At 38.4% G+C, this 23,820-nt stretch overlaps 1 protein-coding gene across 5 annotated transcripts in view; it reads left to right on the plus strand.

The window, feature by feature from the left end:
- Window positions 1–23,820, plus strand: part of sbf1 (SET binding factor 1) — a 92,720-nt gene that overhangs the window by 54,235 nt on the left and 14,665 nt on the right. For 4 of the 5 annotated variants that reach the window (XM_061960700.1, XM_061960701.1, XM_061960703.1 and 1 more), the window contains 22 exons: window positions 2,454–2,531; window positions 2,710–2,823; window positions 2,918–3,046; window positions 4,891–4,989; window positions 5,074–5,281; window positions 5,474–5,586; window positions 6,389–6,538; window positions 6,663–6,731; window positions 7,046–7,207; window positions 9,203–9,468; window positions 11,553–11,725; window positions 11,807–11,880; window positions 14,399–14,591; window positions 14,685–14,812; window positions 14,891–15,066; window positions 15,374–15,510; window positions 18,732–18,939; window positions 19,016–19,212; window positions 20,653–20,790; window positions 20,865–20,960; window positions 22,212–22,286; window positions 22,739–22,911. In XM_061960700.1, the coding sequence (XP_061816684.1) occupies window positions 2,454–2,531; window positions 2,710–2,823; window positions 2,918–3,046; window positions 4,891–4,989; window positions 5,074–5,281; window positions 5,474–5,586; window positions 6,389–6,538; window positions 6,663–6,731; window positions 7,046–7,207; window positions 9,203–9,468; window positions 11,553–11,725; window positions 11,807–11,880; window positions 14,399–14,591; window positions 14,685–14,812; window positions 14,891–15,066; window positions 15,374–15,510; window positions 18,732–18,939; window positions 19,016–19,212; window positions 20,653–20,790; window positions 20,865–20,960; window positions 22,212–22,286; window positions 22,739–22,911 (3,156 nt within the window). The remainder of the gene's footprint in view (window positions 1–2,453; window positions 2,532–2,709; window positions 2,824–2,917; window positions 3,047–4,890; window positions 4,990–5,073; window positions 5,282–5,473; window positions 5,587–6,388; window positions 6,539–6,662; window positions 6,732–7,045; window positions 7,208–9,202; window positions 9,469–11,552; window positions 11,726–11,806; window positions 11,881–14,398; window positions 14,592–14,684; window positions 14,813–14,890; window positions 15,067–15,373; window positions 15,511–18,731; window positions 18,940–19,015; window positions 19,213–20,652; window positions 20,791–20,864; window positions 20,961–22,211; window positions 22,287–22,738; window positions 22,912–23,820) is intronic. The other variant, XM_061960702.1, reaches the window with a different exon arrangement.

Here is a 23,820-nt window from a genome sequence, read left to right on the forward strand (position 1 = left end):
CCGAACGGAGATAAGCGTCTCGACAGACGTTACATTATTTGAACAATGATGACGAAAACTGTTTTCTCTGTCGTGTCCGTGTGTCGAAAATTGTTATGCACTTATTTTTTTATTTGATTTTGTGCGTGGCATAGATTTGCCGTGCGCAGAGGGCGCTTGAGGAGTGCGCAATTGCACAGACGCGCACCTTAGAGGGAACATTGCTCGCACAGCTGCGCTAGCATCACAGCTGATTGATTGATTGATTGCTAACGTTAGCCATGCTGCTACCTCTCTGCTGGGAGAGGGCGTATACGTATGTGACGTATGACGTCACAGTATGTGACGTGTGTAAGAAGGTGCGCTTGCTGTCTGTGAGAGGGAGACACAGGAAAGAGTGAAAAGAGCCTGTCGTGTAATGCCAGCAGCTAAAAGCAACTGCGTGAGAATCCACAGACCTGTGGATGTGTTGAAGGTGTGCTGGAAAATGCGGAACTGAAATTAGGGAGCAGCAGAAAAGTGGAATGTATTATTTAAATCGGTGCGTTGGAAAACACGGACCGGAGTTTGTTTTTTTTAACTGGATCTGGAGACGGCGTGGCGAAGTTGGTAGAGTGGCTGGCCAGCAATCGGAGGGTTGCTGATTACTGCGGTTCAATCCCCACCTTCTACCATCCTAGTCACGTCCACTGTGTCCTTGGGCAAGACACTTCACCCCTTGCTCCTGATGGCTGCTGGTTAGCGCCTTGCATGGCAGCTCCCGCCATCAGTGTGTGAATGTGTGTGTGAATGGGTGAATGTGGAAATACTGTCAAAAGCGCTTTGAGTACCTTGAAGGTAGAAAAGCGCTATACAAGTATAACCCATTTATCATTTATCTGGATCTGCATTTTCCCATGCTTTGCCGATACGCATTTTTCGGCAAATATTGGCGGACGATCGGATATTTGTATATCTATATATGTATATGTATGTATGTATGTATGTATGTATGTATATATGTATATATATATATGTATGTATATATATATATTAAGAATGTAACGGTATGTGTATTTGTATTGAACCGTTTCGGTACGGGGGTTCCGGTTCGGTTCGGAGGTGTACCGAACGAGTTTCCACACGAACATATGAAGTAGCCGCCGAAGCAAAAGTCTTAACAAGCTGCTCTGCTTTCTGCCTCTGTCTCCTACACAGCACCCAGCATTGTCCCACCCACACAACCATCTGATTGGTTACAACCATAGCGGTAACAGCCAATCAGCAGTGCGTATTCAGAGGGGTAACAGCCAATCAGCAGTGCGTATTCAGAGCGCATGTAGTCAGTGCTTCTGCGGTGGGGTTAGCAGATAGGTGTTTAGCAGGTGAACATCAGGCAGCGGACTCTCCCGAAATTAAAATAAACACCTCCCAGTCAACTACTAGTAACATCACTATGAGCCCGTTGACATTCTAGAAACAAACTGCAGCTCAGCTCGCTCGCAGTCCTGGCTTGAGGTGAAGGCTAATTAGCTTTTAGTGTAACGTTAGCTCATTTTGCGGTGTGTGTGTTTTAGCTCATTGTGTGTGTGTGTGTGTGTGTGTGTGTGTGTGTGTGTGTGTGTGTGTGTGTGTGTGTGTGTGTGTGTGTGTGTGTGTGTGTGTGTGTGTGTGTGTGTGTGTGTGTGTGTGCGTGATAAAAAATCAACTACAGGCTTCCCAAATGCTCTAATAAATTAAGCATGATGAGTTGACTTGAAACTGTTTAATTTTGCACTTTTTATATGTAGAAGAAAAGTTTTGTAATTTTATTTAATCTGAGCAAAAACTTGAGGCAGTTAATGTTGATTAACGTGGGCAGAATTATTATAGTGTTCCCAATGTTAAAAGGATAAAGCCATTGTTTACAAATTTGGTAAATAAATAACCAAAAAATTTATATTTTGTTTTCTTACTGTACCGAAAATGAACCGAACCGTGACCTCTAAACCGAGGTACGTACCGAACCGAAATTTTTGTGTACTGTTACACCCCTAATATTTATATATATATATATATATATATATATATATATATATATATATATATATATATATATATATATATATGTGTGTTTATATGTATGTATATGTGTATATATATGTATATATACTGTCTATATGTGTGTGTATATGTATGTATATATATATATATGTGTATGTGTATGTATATATATATATATATATATATGTATATGTATGTATGTATATATATATGTGTATATGTATGTATGTGTGTGTATATATATATATATATATATATATATATATATATATATATATATATATATATATATATATATATACACACTGTGTATACATATACAGTATATGTATGTATGTATGTATGTTTTGTTGGTTTATTTTATTCACTAAATTTCATATTTGGCTCTTGCAGATGTATGTATGTTTTGTTGGTTTATTTTATTCACTAAATTTTATATTTGGCTCTTGCAGATTTTGGATCCAGAGCTGGAAGTTGCCGATCATGCCTTCCCCCCTCAGTCCTCGCAACCGTCTGCTCTCAAGATCCAGGTGACAACAATTTAGAACAAGCACGCAAAATATTATGTTGAAGATGATGATGGTTCTTTTCTTAATCAAGTGGTGTTTGTGTTATGCTCTTTAACTAAGTAACTAGTTAGGTAACAAAACCGCATGCTAAGATGGCGTTCCAACTTAGACTTAAACTTGACTTTGTTGTGTGTTTCAGGACAAGGAGATTCGGGCGGTCTTCCTGTGGTTGTTTGCTCAGCTCTTCCAGGGTTATCGCTGGTGTTTACATATCATCCGCATTCACCCCGAACCTGTTATCCGCTTCCATAAGGTAGAATGAGACACTTCATGCTTAATATAGCCCAGCTTGATCGCTCAAATCAAATTTTATGAATGAGGGTTTTAATTTTCCCTGTTTTCCTAAGGCTGCCTTCCTCGGCCAAAGGGCGCTCACTGAAGATGACTTCCTCATGAAGGTGTTGGATGGCATGGCATTCGCAGGATTTGTTTCTGAGAGAGGGCCCCCTTACAGAGAAACCGACTTATTTGACGATGTGAGTACAAAGAGTTGTTGTAGCTTCCTAAAAACATGTTTGACAGCTATTCACATTGACCTTTTGATTGGTTCCTGCTTGTTTTGTAAAACCAAAATTTGTTAGACCAATTACATGTTTTAGATTTTTTTATTGGGCACCTTTTGGCTGTAAAGGACACATTAAAGTTTAAAAAACCTGTGAAAAAAAAAAAAAAGTAATAATAAAAGAGTAAATATTTTAACAATAAAGCTTAACTCACCTAATACTCAACAAGCTAACTCCATGCAAGTACAAGTCACATGTTTGAAGCTTATTTGTGATGGCGAGAGAAGGTCACAAAATGGTAATAATAAAAAATTGAGGTAGTACTTGGTGTAAACATTTTAAGAGTTTTTGGTCTATTATTTATGGATTATAAAATGGGATAAAATTAGATACATAAATATATCTTTAAATAATTACTTAAATGAGTCACTAATTAATTATAAATTGAGTTAAATACATACTTGTGTTATAAATGTGTCAATATGTTTAATAAAAAAGGTTATAACAATATTTACTGTTATTATAAAATATTTACCAATTTAATAATTATTAATTAAATAATTTCATGATATATTAAATAATTTCATGATGTAATTAATTAGTTAATGATTTATTTAAATATTTTGTTCTTATTATTTTGTGATTTAATTATTTATTTATGTAAATCATGCAATCATCAATTGAATCATGAAAAAAATCATGAAATAATTAAAAAAAACATTAAATCATGATAAAATTTAATGATTAAATGTAATATTACATTCAACGAATTAATGACTCATTCAATAATATGTTTTATATTTAATTCCAACTATAAAGTATTTTTTGAAAGATCTATTTATTTATATCATTCTGTCCCGTTTCACCGTCCATCATTTTTGTAATTGCCGAGAGGGACAAGCTTTAGAAAATGGATGGATGGACGGTAATGATTTATTTTATTTGAAACATGCTTAACTATGTTACATTGGAATACATCCCATGATTACACTTGCACTAGATAACATGTTTGAAAAAGAGTAGGACAATTTTACAAGTTTATTTAATCCTACTATTTTTGATGTCTCAGTAATTATAGTGTACTTCCTTTCACGTTTCTAATTTTTCACAGTAACATTTAAAAAAAAAATACAGTGTATATATATATATATATAAATATATATATATATATATATATATATATATATATATATATATATATATACACACATACATACATATACACATATATATACATACATACATATACATATATATATATATATATACATACACATACACATATATATATACATACATATACACACACATATAGACAGTATATATACATATATATACACATATACATACATATACACACACACACACACATATATATATATATATATATATATATATATATATATATATATATATATATATGTATATGTGTGTGTGTGTGATATAAAATAATTATTATAATCAACTGTATAATTACAACATTAGCTATAGATTGTAAAGGATTTGTCAAAACAAAACCTTTTTTTTTTTTAAAATAATTAAAAAATGTTTTCCCCCATTGTCTTTGCCACGTTTTCCTGTCATTTCCAGACCAAAAAAATAGCAATTCACCTGTAAACTTTTATTTTATTCAAAATATACCTTTGGTATGAATCATTTTGGAAGACTCCAAATGTTTGTGGTTGTCTATGATTATGCATTTCTAGTTGAACGCCAAACAATTACTTTATTGCTGTCTCCAGGGCTGCATCACTTTTAATTTAACATGTATGATTGATTTATATGGAGAGAGCAATTATTTTATGTTGTTTCCACAGTTGGTAGCCAATGAGGTGGAGAGGATACGACAAGAGGAGGCCTGTCCGCGCAAAGTAATGAACCATATCAAGGAGTTGGCTGAGCTGCTCTTCAAAAATGTGCGTTTAAAAATTAAATAACGCCGCTATTTTTGAAAATGATTTGTGTGGAACCACAGAGGATCTTCTTTTGTCACACTCCAGGAAAATCCCTACCCGGCAGTGACCATGCATAAAGTCCAGCGACCGTCGGAAAACGGCCAAAGTACTACACAGAGTCAGACGGCCTTCCCTGTGCTGGATGAAGTTGCAGTACAGCTCTTCATCGACCACGCTGCCGCCAAGCTCAAGACGGTCCCACCTGCGGTCAAGGCAGAGGTCAAGAGCATGGTGCCTTCCGGTCCTACACTGGGTAAGCCTTCAACAACTTTCAAAATAGAAACGTAACAATTTGTACAGTTGCGTTTTGGTGGAAACCTCTGTTCATCATCTGACTTTGCACCTCCTCAAGTTCGATCTCTCAGCGTGTGTTTGACAGGCTTCATTCAGTGGTGCCACAATGATAATTTAGTCTCTGTGCATCACATCTGCCACATTTCGAAAGGGGACATTGTGGACCGGAACAGCAACGTTATGGCCAACAGTGCCCGCAGGTTGGAAGTTGTCAGGAACTGCATCACATACATCTTCGAGAACAAAATGCTGGAGGCCAAGAAGGTAATGATGACTAAGCAATTTCTTCCATTTCGGGAATCCTTTAGCAAAAGTGACTGTTTTGTGTCCTGTTCTTTAAAGTTTAATTGGACTAATTTGAGACATGGCTCCTATATCTCATTCAATTTCTCTGTTGTTCCGGACTGTCATATCAATTTTGAACAGTTGTTTTTGTAGGGTGGACTGATTATACTCTATATAGAACAATACACAGCGTCAAAAGTATACATACAGGTTCTAATACATACAGTACATATATACCCACTAATATCCCTCAGCAACACCTTGACAAAATTATTTGTATTCTCTTTGACAAGTTTCTGGCATAATTTTGGCTGGGAATTTCACCACTCTTTTTTGCTAGTATTGGTCAAGTTAAAATAGTTGGTTTTCTCGCACAGACCCAGTTTAGACCAAAAATATTCAACACAGTTGATGTTGGGGCTTTAGGAAGGCCATTCCACAAGTATAATATTATCCTAATTTGTCCATTCCAAAATCAATTTTTAACTGTGGTTTAGATAACTTTCCTATTGGAACACTCAATTGTGTCTAAGGTTCAGCTGTCTATCTGCCCTTGCTTTAGTAGTCTTTCTCCTGCATGATTCCATCCACTTTGTGCAGTGCACCAGTACAGTCGGCAGCAAAACAGACCCAGAGTATAATACTAATGTAACAACATTATGCTTGGCAGTTGGTACTGTGTTTTTATGTTTGAAAGTATAGTTATTGTCATTTAAGCAAAATAGAAGGCTCTGTATGGTCTGATCAGATTTAGTTCAAACATTGCGCCTTCCTTTTGCAGCTCATGCCTGCAGTACTTCGCGCATTAAAAGGACGAGCGGCTCGGCTGTGTTTGACCCAAGAACTCAATCAGCACGTCTTACAGAACCGAGCAGTGTTAGACGACCAGCAGTTCGACTACATAGTCCGCATGATGAACTGCACCTTACAGGTCAGTTACAACTCTTACTCTACAGCTCGATTTATCATTCATATACCCTGAGTTTTGTGTGAATGCAGTATTTTTTTTATATGTTTTGCAAGCTGTCAGGTTTCTTTTCTACTTCTCTACTCAGGACTGTTCACATATGGATGAACATGGTATTGCAGCCGCCCTTCTTCCATTGGTCACAGCCTTTTGCAGAGTAAGTTGCCAAGACTCAGTCCACAATTGACATCATGAATTTCAAATGCACCAAGTTGTACAGTATCTACCGTAGGTGTGTTACCACGCACAGTACTTTAAACAATTGTTGTAAGTCAAGTTGTTACCCACCTGTTCTATTGACAGTCTATAAAAGCTGTATAGTATTAAGAACCAATACATATCTTGGCTGTCTGCTTGATCTGACCATGAGCTCATAAAATTAGTCTGGTCCTGTCATTATTACTGGACTATTACTAATTGTTGTTCTTGTTTCCAAAATGTCTCATATGTCATTGTTGTTATTCTTGACAGAAACTGGGAGCAGGCATCACTCAGTTTGCTTACAGTTGCGTACAGGAGCACACGGTGTGGACCAACATGCAGTTTTGGGAAGCCATGTTTTATAGTGATGTCCAGAACCATATTAGGGCACTTTACTTGGAGACTGAAGACGGAGTGCATCAGAACAACTCGGTAACCTGCTTTTGATATGTATTGTATAATAGAGCTGTAAGACTAATGTAGTGGAACTTGTTGTCTATCGTTCATAATCTGTATGAGAGGCAAGAACATGTTTTTTTTTTTGCATTGTAACTTGTAATAATCGGCCGTTCGAGGTGGCGAGCAATGCAGCTAATGGGAGCAATCCATTCTGCCTCTAAATCACTCTAAAATGCATCCAAAAACCGCCAACAATACTTCATTTACATTATGTAACCTGTATAACAACCAAACTGTAGTGACATTGTTGTTGTAGGAGTAAACACTGAGGTACTATCTTTCTAGTGTAACACATCGCCTTGTGACGGCGTGCTATGACATTAACCATAAGCTAGCTTCAGCGTCAGCAGCTGAATGGCTTTTGAGTTTTTAATGCACAATACAATAGGACACAAATCTGTACTGACTGTAAAACGTGAACAATCATATTACAGTATCTGTAAAGTGTTAGCCCACATTTCATGTTTTGTTTGTGCACAGCTTGCTCAACAGGGTATGTACTGTAGTTGTAATAACAAGCATGCCGTGTTGCATGTATCATGACCAATATTATAGTAACCTAACTCGTTGGACATTAGTCTGTTTGGTCCAGCTGGCCGGGGACATTTTTCCCCCAGTTTATTTGGGGTATGTACTCAATTTCCGTCAGCATAGTTTGGTTCCAAGTTCCACATTTACACCGTCAAGTCACACCAGTCTTGACTCTCTCGGTTTCCGTCTACTTGAACGTTTCATCCTCTCTTTGTGCTCCCTTAGCTTCTTTAACAAGCAGTTCATCCTCTGTATATTCAGCTTCAAAAATATAAGGTTGTGAAATCTCATTTATCCAAAAATAGACATCTTCGTCGTCTATTACCAAATCTGCCATGACTAGAACACGCACGTGTTTGGTTCCGGAAGTAAGAACACGCGTTTATTGCCAGAAGTCTGAAGTGTGTTCAACACAGTTGAGGTTGGGGCCAAGGAAATAAGTTCTGTGAATGTTTAAATCAACCAAATGATGGTGAATATTGTACATTTTACATATTGTTATGAATGTGTTTGTTCATACATTTATATACTTGCAGTGTGTATATAAAACATTGATATAAGGTTTTTAAGTTGTTTTAGAGGGCTTTGAAGGCTTCAATAGTAACAGCCTTTAGCCGCATCTTGCAAGCGTTTTTTTTGTCTTCAGAATCCTAAAAATATAAAAGACGTGTTTTCTTGTCTCTCATTATGATTGATTGTGAATGATAGGCAAAATTATAAATAAATGCTGTTCCCCTTTGAAGCAACAACTCGTCTGTTGATCAACTAAAGTCCCCACACACCACGTTGTTGACATCAATTTTGAGACCCAACAGGGTCTTTTCTACAGAAAAAAAAGTTTGTCGACATGTGTTTATAGTATTGTTAGTATTAATGTTAGTTAACTTCCTCATTATCACAAAGCATTAAACGTGCTACAGTGGCTTCCTGTTCAGCACAAAGTGAGCTTTAAAATAAAAGCATTGCTGTATTAACCTGGATTCTACCACAGAAGCTAAAAAAATGCAACAATGTTGTTGTTGTTTCTTTACATTTTTAGCTACCAGAAGAAATATGTGTGCATGTTCAATAGCTTTATTGTCATTGTAAAATGACATATTTGCAGCAGCTTTGTTAAATAAGAGTATACAATACCAGAAGAATCAAATTTGACAAAAATACAAATGGAGAAAAACCATGTCGACAAATTGCCATAGGTCAAGAAATCATTTATCACTCATTCTCTTTATGTCTCTGGACAAAGTTAAAAGTAAATGGGCAAACAATGGCTAATTTCAGTTTCGATTTTGGTGATATCAACAACTGCTTTTCAGTCAGCCTGTCCAAGGAGCGTAGACTTAAACAAGTTTCACTATAAGTGGCTTGCCCAACCTGTGAATTATTTATTTGATTATTACTGTATCCCTCATGAACAAACTTAACACAATTTGCTCTCAGGATCAGCAGGAGGGATTGGGCAGTGGGCGGGAGATCAGCGCCCTGGAACTGGCATCAGAGCAGAGCCGCTTGTGGCCAATGCTCGGCAAGGAAATGCAGACGGAGCGAGTGCAGAAAGAGGAAAGCACCGTGTTCAGCCAGGCTATCCACTACGCCAACAGGATGAGCTATTTGCTGCTGCCGCTGGACACCAGCAAGAACCGCCTGCTCAGAAGTACAGGCCTCGGAGACGTAGAAAGTGTCAGCAACAGCTATGTAACCAACAGGTAAGAATTGTGACACCACAATTATGATTATGACATCATTGATACCACAGTACTATGGATGTGTCGGCTGATCAGTCACAGATCAGTGTCAGTCGTTTTTTTTTTTTTAGTATGTTATCGCCATTGCCGATTAATGCCTTTTGCAGACGTGATACCCTCTGGATAGTATTGTGTTTTTTTGTTGTTGTTCTGCTGACAAGCTAGCAACTGATTGCGTATGTCCTTTGGAAAGCCGCTGCCCTAAGTTAATAATAATCATCTCCATTACGGCAAACAAACAGCATTTTTTTTTTAAATCTTAAGTATCATTATCTAGTGCTAGGACAAGGCTAAACATGTTACATGCCGAAAGGAAGCAGGAGCAGACATGTTAATAGCTAAGCTATCTAGAAACAACAGAAGAATTAAGTGCTTGGTAAACTTTTAGAAGTGTAGATGGAATCATGTTGCAGCAGAAAGTAAGCAGCTAGTAACAATTAACAAGTAGATTATTAGAGTCTAGAAAGGATAATATAACAACTGTTGGTGTGTCAGACACATAAGAGGGCAGATCACTCCATAGATTGATGCGGTCGACACCAAGGGTAATATCAGTATTTCATTGATACTAAAGTGATTCGGCCCATATTTTCTTTCCTATAAATATATAATTTTTGGTGTTTTTACATTTGGAGAATAAGCCACTGGACTATAAGGGGGCAGAAAGGAATATAAATGAGTAATACATTTTGTGTAGTTTTGGTATAGTTATTGCATACTATTGACTTTGTTTTGCTCAAACAATGGTATGCAATAGAAGAAAATAAGTAACTACCGTATTTTCCGCACTATTAGGTGCACCGGATTATAAGGCACCTTCAATGAAAGGCCTATTTCAAAACCTTGTTCATATATAAGGCGCTCCGCATTATAAGGCGAATAGAATAGACGCTACAGTAGAGGCTGGGGTTACTTTATGCATCCCGTAGTTGCGAGACCTGTTGTGGCTCAATATTGGTCCATATATAAGGCGCACCGGATTATAAGGCGCACTGTCAGCTTTTGAGAAAATTGGAGGTTTTTAGGTGCGCCTTATAGTGCGGAAAATACGGTAGTCGATTTTGTAAATGTTTATTTACATACCTTAAATGTTTCCAAACGGTACCTGTAACACGGCAATAAAACAGCTGATCAAACAAAACTGAAGTCATTGTCATGGACCCACCAGCTGGGGAAGCTAGCTCTCCAATGAGCTAAACAGACTTAATAACTCCACGGTGACGTTTTGGTGAGTTTACGAAATTGAAATACAAAAAGAAGGCCATTATAAGGTAATAATACTAACACAGACACTTGTAAACATGTTAGCATATTTACTAATGCTAACAATGCTAGCTTGATTACATTACGACATCATGTACAAATACGCATGAAAACACTCCTACAGACATCACACATGGGGCGGTTTAGTAAGTATGAATTGTCGTATTTGTATTGTAAAACTTACAAACGTTTCTTGGAGTGATGAGTGAAGAATCTTTTTGAGCATAAACCCTATGGATGGTTGTACTTCTGGTTCAAAGCAGAAAAACAGGAAATATATTTTCAACCTGCACCACCTGCAGTGAGCAAACCCGTCCTAAAGATGACGTCAAAGCACAAGCAACAAACACATGGCCATTAGCGAAGAAAAATCCATATATATTAGCTGCACCATTTTATAAGCCGCAGGGTCCAAAGCGTTGGAAGAAAAGTAGCGGCATACAGTGCTGAAAATATGGTAAATTGATAAATGTATTGTAAATACGTGTGATATGTATTGGTATTGGCTGATTTTACTCATGGATGATCGGTATCGTAACATCTCTACACAGTACTATTAGCAAAGCCTACAGTTATCATCTGTTGCATTGTATTGTCAATACAACTGTATAATCGTCAAATTTGCATAATTGGCTGTAACGCATTTGCAAAAAGTTGTTAAAAAACATGAACAACAAAGCAAATATGTTGAGGACTTTTAGATATGTGAGGGGCCCACAGAAGCACCTGCTGCTCGTTAAGAAGAGTTAAACGTGCTCCCAAGTCATTTTTTTGTCTTATAGCATTGCAGGGAGTATGGCAGAGAGTTACGACACTGAGAGTGGTTTTGAGGATGCAGAGATCTCCGACGTGGCCAACTCAGTGGTGCGCTTCATCAACCGCTTCGTAGACAAAGTGTGCAATGAGAGCGGCGTGACCAACGAACACCTGAAGGCGCTCCATGCCATGATCCCAGGTACACACTGGCAACCACCTTAGATAGACGAGGGAGGATTATTTAATTCTCTCTACTCACGCTTCTGTTGTCTGCCCGCAGATATCGTTCAGATGCACATTGAGACCTTAGACGCAGTCCATCGCGAGAGTAAACGACTGCCTCCGATCCAAAAGGTAACCAATTCCTATTTTTACGCTGCACTGAAGAAAGACCATGCCGAGCAACCCCAGCCAGTCCCGCCTACTTCCCTCTCCACACCAATCCGTACTGTTCAGACTCGCAGTGTCACGGCAGGTATGGAACTGTGGTGTGTGACTCACAGGACGCCTGAGCAAAAGCATGCTGGGTGATATTGCTCGACCTGGTTTGCTGTTTGTTTTTGTGTCCTGATGTGCGGTGCTGTTCCAGCAAATGCTAACGTGCGTGCCTTCGTAGTGAAGGGTGCCGTCAGTAGTGTTGGAGAGGGATAGGGGCTGAGTTCCCTGCAAGCCAAATGTATAATGCTGACCTACAGCAATAGCACTGGTTATTGAACCTGTAAATTATTGTCATATCAGAAGATTTTTACTCGAGAAGTGTTTGGCGTCTCACTAGAAAAGAGACGAACAGTCTTTATGTTATAATATAGACATTTATTGTTTTTCCAGAAAGATAATTGATAAAGGCCACTGAACTTGAAAAAAGAGAGATAAAACAAACCACTAATTATTAGTCTTAAGTGTCTCACATTATGTTATTCAACATTTTTTAATAAGTTTCAAGGGTCCTGCAATAGTGTATTGCCCAAAATGTAGCCTTGATGTTGGGATTTAAACATGTTTTTAATAAGCCCTACTGTCAACACAGTTTTGTGTGCATGTAGCTTTAATGCTGTTGAGCTGTGGTAATCCAACGTAATGGAAGTGATACATCACGTTCACGTGCAACTAGGGCTGGGCGATATTGCCTTTTTTAAATATCGCGATATTTTAAGGCCATATCGCGATACACGATATATATCTCGATATTTTGCCTTAGCCTTGAATGAACACTTGATGCATATAATCACAGCAGTATGATGATTCTATGTGTCTACATTAAAACAGTATTCTTCATACTGCATTAATATATGCTACTTTTAAACTTTCATGCAGAGAAGGAAATCACAACAAAAAAAATTACTATTTTTTTCATACGGTGTTGATCTGGAAATGTTTGCCTCGGCATTTTGATGGTGTGGACGTGTGGCACCGAATGGAGATATTGACGTGCGGAGTAAGCCCTCTTCCTTGTCTAGCGGGTGACTTTTCAAATTATGCTACATATTAGCAGTGTTGCCGAGTGTCCTGGGCTCGCCTATACAGTGTACTTATCTAATAAAATAATAAACGGGAGACATTAGAGCAGGTTCGGTAGCCACCGCTTCTTTAATGTCAACATCACACACCTCCTTCCGCAACCACACACACCCTACGTCACAACCCTACGGCAACTCTGGAGGGACAAAACTCCTCCTCCTTACCTAACACACTCCGGTAACTTGGGACACCCTGAACTGTTTGTTACAGCAGTAATGCTACTTTTTATAGCAACGCTTTTGCCCCACATTTGACAAATTACGGTTGTCTGTTCGACATCTTCCCACTTGAAGCCAAACCACCGCCAGACGATGGACCCCCTGCTGTGTTTTGGGGGAATTAATTATTCCTCCATTTGTTACCAGATTCGCACCTTCTTTCTCTTGTATTAGCGCTTGCACCACTCCGCTAGCATCACAGCTAACGTTAGCCATGCTGCTACCTCTCTGCTCGGGGAGTGCGTATACGTATGTGACGTATGACGTGACAGTCTGTGACGTGTGTAAGAAGGTGCGCTTGTCTGTCTGTGAGAAGGAGAGACAGGAAAGAGGAGGAGAGCCTGTAGTGTAATGCCCGCAGCTAAATGCGTGAGAACGTATACTCGATATCACGATATAGTCATTTTCTATATCGCACAGAGACAAACCCGCAATATATCGCGTATATCGATATATCGCCCAGCCCTACGTGCAACATTTTAATATGAAGAAGCGAGCAGAAGGACACAAGCCGTAGCTTTTTTTTTTTACAAAGCTGTCCTCTGTGAAATGTTGGGCATATACATGGGCTCATCTAGCTCGGGGTCAGAGGCAGGATCATGTCCGTGCCCTAGGAGAACCTCAAAAGCAACCAAGGGAGGTGGTTGATTTTTTTCTAAACATGCTCTAGGGACATCTTTCAGTGAGAAAGTTCAAATGTCTCCTATCATTATTAAGTCCATTTTGCATGACAAGGAACTTTTATTAAGGTACCAATATTTGCACAGTGCAGGTTGGCTCGTGTGTTGTGAGGTCTTAACAAAATATTGTAACACACATTACTTTTATCCATATATTGTAGTCAGTCCTGTACATGGTTACTGTACAATGCATGACATTGAACCGTAAGGTGTTATATTTTGCATGTTTGCATCCCTTGAAATTTTTTTGTGGTATCATGTAATGTATAAGAACTCTTTCTCCTCTGTATTTTCTCCCCCCTTTGTCTGTACTCATTAATGTACTTGCCTCCTTCTCTCTCTCTCTCTCTCTCTCTCTCTCTCTGTCTCTGTCTCTCTCTCTCTCTCTCTCTCTCTGTCTCTCTCTCTCTCTCTCTCTCTCTCTCTCTCTCTCTCTCTCTCTCTCTCTCTCGTCAGCCCAAGCTGCTGAGGCCAACACTTTTGGCCGGGGAGGAGCTGGTGATGGACGGCATGCGCGTTCACCTCTTCCCAGATGGGCGCGAGGAGGCTACGGGGCATATGGGAGGCCCGCCACTACTCCCTGCAGAGGGCGCCATCTTCCTTACCACCTACCGGCTTATCTTCAAAGGCACTCCCACGGACCCACTGGGTGAGAGATTGCACTATACACATCTGTGCAATGTTCTTACTGTACGTTACGGCCACATTATGTTAGGACAATTAACTTCGTACCCTCTTGCAGTGGGAGAGCAGGTGGTGACTCGCTCATTCCCCATTGCCTCGTTGACAAAGGAGAAGAGAATCTCTGTCAATGCTGCCATGGAGCACTTTCTCCTGGAGGGGCTACAGCTACGGTCCTGTACCTTCCAGGTAGTGTAGAATCCTCTTTTACTTGGGGTGCAATCTTTTTCCGTCTTTCGTATAACATTGCCCACTGTTTCTGTGCAGTTAATGAAGATCGCGTTCGACGAGGAGGTGGCGGCCGACCTTGCGGAAGTTTTCAGAAAGCACATCCACAAACTACGATACCCACAGCATGTGCAGGGGACGTTCGCCTTCACTGTGGGTCAGAGTGGCAAGCTGGTAGTGGAGCATAAGACAAAAGACAAGAACCAGTCACTCAAGTATGACCTTGTTTTTTGGGCATCAAATTAAATGGAGTTTTCCAAAGTGCTGCTCATATGCTCGTATTGTATTGAACTTATAAAAGTGTGTAACAATTTAGCAGGCTACTCACAGTAATATTAGTTAAATCACAGCTGTATTGTGTCATTTTGTTATTTCTGTATACAGTCTGGGCCATTATACATGTATTATCAAAGTTTTGCTATGCTGTGCTTACAACTGTAGAGAAGTGATCCCATCACAGAAAACAAGAAGTACAGTGATCCAGCCTGGTGACAGATTTAAGGACATCCTTGTTTCTTTCAGAACACTTTCTAAAAACCTGGTGAAGAGCGCCAAAAGGACAATCGGCCGGCAGTATGTGACTAGGAAGAAATACTCCCCTCCTACTTGGGAGAACAGGAGCAGCTTCCAGTCAGAGCTGGATGAGGATGAAATTTCAGGTAACAACTTCACAGAACATTTACTTGATGTTCCTCAATTTTTCTGTCTTTGTTAAATAAAGGCAGAATAATAGAATGAAAATGAAATAATAAATATTTGGTATGATATATTTTATGTTGCAAAAATAATCAAACAATGTGCACTAATTTGAATTAAAATGAATATTAGGGGTTAACTTGATTACAAAAAATGCTGTAATTTTCTCTGCCTTGAGGAATCATTTATTTAATGATAAAGCTAAAAGTATGATTACTTTAAATGTGTTTTAGCGGGCTTACGTCACCCACGCAGACGGAAGTAGGATGTGGACGTGGTGTTTCCCATAAATTCATTTAATTGAGGCAGACATTTATTAACTAATGAAATTGGACCCACCACAAATGCGCATTTGCCGTTTCATACACACCTGCTTTGCCAGAGATGTAGTAGAAGAGATCTGTGCTTCCAATTTAGCGACCCTTAAAAAGTGAAAAAGTGGAGAGTGTGTTGTGTCGTGCATTTATTCGGTAAACAAAGACGAACGGTCATGAAAGACAAAGCACTGAATTTGGCGCGTGAACGACCACGGAGATCTGCCATAACAAGTCCGGGAATTGTGCATTACCATCACCAAATCTCCAAAAGCGGTAAACCTTGCTTGGAACAAGCTTAGAGACACGTTTCCGTCGTTTGCTATCACTTTGCCTACTTGGCGAAGTATATAAACCAATAGTGTTGAAAGTGTGGCCAACAGGCCATTTTTTTAAATGTAGCTCTTTTTTTCAAGGGCCCCTGGCACATTATCAGGTCAAAATGTAGTGTGAAAAAGTTTAACACATGAAGATTTGCCTTAGAACACGGGTGTCCAAACATTTTCCACTGAGGGTCGCACACTGAAAAATGAAAGCATACGCGGTCCGTTTTTATGTTTTTTTCATTTTTAAAACCAAAACAATATTTACTGTAACCATTAGGCCTTCCCTCAGTTTTGGTGAATGTTAAAGGTCTCGGGGACCCATAAGGGTCTCAGTCATTAAAGTGTTAAAAATAAGTCATATATCAATTTTATTTTTATTTTCAACTCCTAAGTATCTACAGATCAACTTCAGATCTATCTGATGCCATAAAGTTATTTTTTCATAATGTTTTAAGCCCTTTTTCCCCCGAACAAAACACATTCTTTTTTATGGCAAATACACAAAGTATGCAATATTTCGCCCAAAACATTTTTCATATTGGAATATTTGATGTGATGTAATTGGAGCTTAAATATTTAAATATGTAATAACAACATAGCTTTTGATTTGTTATTATATTTTGAGCGATGACGAAAAATCACAATAAAGGTCTTTGGGATCCAAAAGGCCTCCCACTCATATATATATAAATCATATATAAATATATATTATTTTTAATTTCAACGCTTAAATCTCTTGATCAACTTCAGATCTATTCGTCAATTATATGTTTTTTTTTTTTTAACAATAACCGTTTTAAAGCAAAAACAGCCTGCATGGTAGCTTTGTGTTATTAAAGTCAATATCGCAACTTTTTCTGATTACATTTCACCTGTTTTCTCTTATTGCACTTTTTTTTTTTTTTTTTCGTAAAATGAGCTGTGGGCCACAAAAAGCCCCCAGGCCGCACTTTGGACACCCCTGCCTTAGAATATATGTTTAACAGTCCTTTATTTTTTTTATGTTATTTCGTTACAAATTACATAATGATGTCACAACTGCGCTGTGAATTAAAGAGATGGAAAATGGAAACATTTAAGCTCACTAAACAGTAGCTGGTCATTTCTAACAGACACTACTGTGTAATGAAACAAGGAAGTGTGTCTTACTTTTGGTTGATGATAAAATATCAAATAACAATGGTGTCTAATGTGCTTCACTGCAGTAGTCTTTATTTCAGTTTAAACACTCCAAAAACTCAACATTAAAATATATAATTGGCCCTAGGGTGTGAATGTGAGTGCAAATGTGGTGACTTGTCCAGGGTGTACTCTGCCTTCCGCCCAAATGCAGCTGGGATAGGCTCTAGCACACCCCGCGACCCCGAGAGGGACAAGCGGTACAAAATGGATGTATATATATATATATATATATATATATATATATATATATATATGCATTATTTTTTGTCAGCCGGTGTAAGTTTAGGGTTCATAATTGCCCAGTCATAAACATACTATGATATGTCATTTAGTCGTAGTAATTTCAGCATGAAACGAATTGGTTGTTCATTATTAAGTGAAAGGTCTTATAATATCTTATGTATTTAGAATTGCTTTGTAACCAAGCAAAAATATGTTTTATTCCCAACTAATCAAATAAATCTTCAGTAGAATACTCGACTACTAATATATTTAGTTGCTGCAGCTCTAATGAATAAATCATCAAACATTTACGGTACACCACCAAACAAAAATATATTTCTTTATTCATGCTAACCGGTGGATATACAGTTCAATTATGTAACTTATGCTATCTAGTAGAGGTGGAAATCTTTGGGCATATTACGATTCAATTCGATTCCGATTGTTAGTGTGACGATTAGTTTCAGAATCGTTTCTCAATTCAACACGATCCTTGTGATATAATTGTTGGTATATACATTTTAATAACAGGTTACATGTTACAAAAGCTCCTTTGATTTGTACGCGCAGTGTTGGTCCAAAAAACTATTTAACAAATTTTATTTACAAAAATTAGAGAATGTTAGTCAATCTAATTAAAGAAAATAGAGCAACCCCAACTCCAACCCAATGCCAACTTTAGAATACTTAGGATACAAAATACTGTACAATACTTATTTAAATACATTACTAAAAAAGGAAAACCGAAAATATATAAAAGCAGCAATAATAATAATAATAATAATAATATCAATAATATTTTGTTTAATATTTTTAATCCAAAAATAGATTTTTTTTAGCTGATTTAGAAAAATTATGATTTGGTTTATAATCTAAATGAATAAAAATTGCGATCTAGATGTGAATCTATTTTTTTGAGCACTCTTAATATCTAGTGAAAGAGACTGTTGCTGGTATAGACGATCAACGATGGTATTTGTAGTAAATAACAAATATTTTTCAGACCAATTATGTAGATTCAGATAATTTCCTGAGACACACCTGATGAGCTGTCACATTGGTTGGGAATGTCTGCCTTATTTAACAACGGGCGCAAAGCTTTCAGTAAAATGTCGCTTGGTGTAAATTGTGTCTCCACAGTTTCAGAAGAGGTGGATCAGAGCTCCCTCACGCTCTCCTCCACCATTCGCTCTTCAGACAGACAGACCATGAGCAACGTGGTCGAGAGAGCGTGCTGCCGCGACTACCAGCGGCTGGGTCTGGGCACGCTCAGTAACAGCCTGACCCGCTCCAAAAACGAGCCCTTTAGGATTTCAACAGTTAACCGCATGTATACAGTCTGTAGGAGGTGAGCAAAACATACAAAGAGTTTGGATAGAATTGTTTCTTTTGTGTTTAATCTGATGTGTGCTCTCGCGTTGTAGCTACCCCGGCCTGCTCATTGTCCCGCAGAGCATCCCAGATTCCACCATCCAAAGAATCTGCCGCTGCTACCGACAAAACCGCTTCCCTGTGGTATGTTGGCGTAATTCTCGGACCAAGGCTGTTCTCCTGCGCTCTGCAGGCTTCCACGCAAAGGGGGTGGTGGGCTTCTTTAAGTCTCCCAATGCCCCTACTTCAGGTGACATTTTTAACTATACGCTTTAGCGTTTTTAAACCTTTATATATTAATATAGCGTACATTTATTAGCAGACCTCTAATTAGTATAGTAATAAGATAACAGGAAAATATAACCAGGTCTGATTATGATATTTAAGCGACTAAATGGCATTTTTCATTTTAAAGTTAAAGGTCCCATAGCATACATGTATTCAACAATTGTAAAAAAAAAAAAAAGTCTCAGAGGTCTATTGAGGTACATGAGAAGTTTGTTGCCTATAATCTAGCCCTAATGCTTGAATTTAGACAGTTTTAAAGTGCATTTAGTGAGCCTGTTTTGTGTGTTTGTAGCTTTAATGCTAAACCAAGAAGAAGAAGTTTAATTCGAATTGTGTCTCCAAGAAGCCACTTTTATATATACATAATAACTCTGTACTTGCCCAACCTAGTAAATGCCATATATCACATTTAACAAGGTAGCATTAAGGCTATTCTTCTTAAATAGTGGAGCAGGCCCCCCCGTGGGGGTAATGTGCGACACTAGTGGGGTCACATGTGACCCCGGAGAACAGGCTTTATCAGTATCATGCAGTATCATGCTTCAAATCCCACTTTGAAAAGCTGTGCACTACAAAACGTGCTAATTATTTAATTTTTCCGTATCAAATGGTTGAAGTCAGTCAAAACATGTTTATCGTTTAAATAAGGGTTTATGTTTTTTTACATTTCAGGCAAAGTCATGCGCTTTAATTGTTTTCTAATACAGACTACAAAACAATGTTAATAAAGTTATTTTTTGTTGTAAGTTGATACATTTTTCTTTGTTTTGTTTAGTTTGTTAGTAAGTTTAAATTGTTATGCAGAGGTGTACTTATAATATATTTATTGACAAGTTATACTATTTATAGTCGCCGCGGAGAGTGTGTGTGGGGAGGGAGGAGGTGTATCAGAAAATAATTAAGAAGCACTGCATTAAGGAGTGAGGGAGGACACAAACGTTAGCAACACTAGTATAGTGGAGCTATGCTAGTGGCTCACATACTGTAGCTACTAGCTATATGAGCCACAGTGCTGATGCTATACTCACATTTATCAGCACCAAGATATTAGTCTGTTAACTGAAGAAAAACAACATAATAAAACTTACAGCTACTACATCTGTTGCTGGCTGTTGGGTAAATGGCAGAGCACCAGGGTGCAATTTAAGATGTGTATCAAGGCCTGTTTTTTTTTTTACAAAGCTGCTCACTTCTGGTGGTCATAAACAGTCTTTATGGACATTTATAACATCATTAAAAAGTCTGATTTGAATAATAGGTTTTGCTGACAGTGTGCAATCCGGATTAGACTCGTATCAATATTTACATTTATTTGGTCATTTGGGCTTGAAACTAAAATAGCCACTTGTAGTGTAAAAAAACAAAACAAAACAATTTGTTGACCTTCTGTTTGTGTGTGCAGTGCCCTCACAGGCAGACTCTACCAGTTTGGAGCAGGAGAAATACCTGCAGGCCATTATCAGTTCCATGCCGTCTTACAGCGAGAACACAGGCAGGAATACACTGAGCGGTTTTACTTCCACCCACATGAACGCCGCAGGTGGGGCGACTAGCAAACTACTACAATGTGACACGATGAAAAGTACCTTGCTGACTGTGGCTTCTTTCCCATAGACTCATCAGATAAGTTGCGGCAGCCAAAGATTGGTGCTCTGATGAAGCAGGTGATGGGCACCAAGGAAGACTTGCCTGGAACGTTTAGCCGAGGAGGTGAGATGTGTCTCTGCTGGTATAGTAATCAGATGACTCCTGTTACAGTGGAACCCGTTTTAGTCGATACTCCTCAGACTGGCTGACTGGCGTTGACAGAAGTGGTTGTCGACGTAACAGAAACTGAAACTAGACATTGTTTGCCCATTTACTTGTGACTTTGTCAAATATATAAGGAGAATGTAAATATATTTTTAACCTACGCAATTGAACCATAATTGATTGGTTCTTGAACAGTAATAAGTTTGTATATCAAAGTTAATTTCACCATAAAAAACTAAGTAAATATGACTAATGGGTTCCAGCCTCGACAAAAGTCCCTATTTTAGTAAAAGTTTGTACATTTTCAACAATATATAGCACTATACAGTACTGTATATCAAACAAACATAAGGGGATGATGATCAACTTTCCATTTAATAACAAACCACAACAAGCTGAACTGTCCTCATTTGACAACAGGCACACACACTGTCACAAGCCCTGTGGTGCACGCACACAAAACAAATCTCAAAAGTCCTCACTTTAACAGCCAAATCACTACAGTAAATAGGAATGAAAAAAAAAAAGTGCCTTATTGGTTAATCTTTTTCGCTTGAGGCCGAAGGGAGTGGGCTGAAGGCAGTGTGGACAACGCTGTGGATACTTCCAGAATGTTTCAAACCACACACTTCACTTGTCAATTGCTCACATCAGAACTACAAAATTCTGTAAAAAAGTTTTTAAAAGGCACACAAAGCAGCTATGCTGAAGGACTAAGCCCACCTACAATTGCTGTGCTGCAGGTGCAAAATGGCGGAGGCTCCTACGTCAAAGCATATTTTTATTCGGTCTGTGGTTTGTAAATCTAAGTTCATACAATTAGGTGTTCATAAATCAAAGAGTCACTGTAGTTTGTTGACATTGTTTTCATCCATTTGTGTATGTTGTTATTTTTTATTTTTCTGTTTTACACTTTTGGTTGTCTATATAAGATAATACTGCCAAGCTTACTTTGCACTTAACGGAAAGTTTTGTGTTGTATAACTAGAAACTATTGAAGACGCTTCTCTTGTTTGAATTTTAAGAATACCACAGCACATGCACAACATAGATGGGTTGTCGACATTAACGAGTTCCACTGTATTTCCCGCGTTAAGAGTTCAAAGCCACATGTGAATGAGGTCTGCAATGATGTAATTGGAGCTGCATCACAACTTCATGCATCCCTTGTAGCTCACCTTTAGTTTGGTCTTTGTCATGTGACCTCAGCTCTTGGTCAAAGGGCGAAAGTCATCTCCCTCTCTCAGCCCAAAGTGTCTGGCAAGGCCAGGAACTCTACTAGAGGTACAGTAGGCCACGACCACACCCTCCCCCTTCCTCTACCACTGTCTTAACTAATCAAATCTCTTAAACAGAACAGTCCAGTGTCTTTGACGGTAGTGTGCCGTCTCTTCGGACTAATTGTCTCTTCAATGTCATGATGTTGTGTGTTGATCTGAGCTCAGCTTTGTGTGTGAGTGCACGCGCATGCAGCTGCGGCACTACAATGTCTGTGTCCTCGTCGTCATTTCCGTTTTTATTCTTCTGCCTGTGTCCAATGGGTGAGAGTTGCATCATTTAGCTAGACGTAGCAAATTGGTGTGGGGCGTTACCAACTACGCCTATCTTGTCTACTAGCATGCTATTAGGTTTATGGGCATAGTGCCGACTGAAATTAAAATATCTCTCATGAGCTGTTTGAATATGGTATCTTGTGGTTTTGCCACGGTTCTAGCGGTGTCATTTGTGTGTGGCAGGTAAATGGGGTAGTATCCGAGGCAGCGGCCGTCTCAGCACTTACAACCCAGATGTGGGAACCCGTCTTGCTGGTAAGGAGTCACCGCAGCCCAATGGAGGACTCAGCGAGGCGTTGTTTCTCCGCCAGCACAAGGCCTACCTCTACATCATTGGAGACAAGGCCCAGCTCAAGGTGAGCAACTGTAGTGTAGGCTTCCTACTGTGTAAAACCTCACTATCCTAGAAGGGCAGACTGTAATTAAAACTGTGTTACGTATTACCTTAAATAGTGGCCTATGCAAAACCTCAATTGATTTTTAGGTAAATCATTCAAATAAAGCCTTAACACAATTTTGTATAACTTACTGTGGTATAGCTTTGGAAATTCACAGAAAACAATGCAAATGTTATTTTGCCATTTGAAATATCATCTAGGCTAAACAGCGTCTTCATACTGGTGTGCCAACTGCCAACCATTACAGAGACATAAACAACATTACCGGTATGTTAATTACCCAATGGTGTTAATTTAGTGCAGCTGTGGCACACACCTTACATTGGACGGTGGCCTATGCTTTTGGTAAGCACTGTATATGTATGTATTATATATTTAAATGCTATTTTATTAAAGTGTCATTATATTATTATTAAATATTATAAATAAAATGTAGTTATTTAAAACAATACAAAGAAAACGTTCACGCATATTTAACGCCTTAACATTTAAGAGAAGCAATGTACTCTCTGCAGTTAAATTAACTCCATACCCCCAGCTGTTGTATTTCTATTGATTCCTCAAAATACAATTTCTCATTTTAGGCCTTGACAAACCCACATTTGATTGTAATAAGTTAGCTTATCTGTACCTGTTGACTTACTTTGAATGACAACTTATTTTACAGTTCAGACCATAAAACCCAAATGAGATCAATAACTATAACACTAAGACACAGGTGTCCAAACAAGAGCCGCTTACCTGTACATACAAATTGAAGAATGTGGGGTCCCTTTTGATACATTTTGTATGATAGAAATGCTAAAACTAAAGTTGATTGGCAACACTAAATTGGCCCTAGTGTGTGAATGTGAGTGTGAATGTTGT

Source organism: Nerophis lumbriciformis, linkage group LG05 (assembly GCF_033978685.3).
Source record: "Nerophis lumbriciformis linkage group LG05, RoL_Nlum_v2.1, whole genome shotgun sequence".
NCBI lineage: Eukaryota > Metazoa > Chordata > Actinopteri > Syngnathiformes > Syngnathidae > Nerophis > Nerophis lumbriciformis.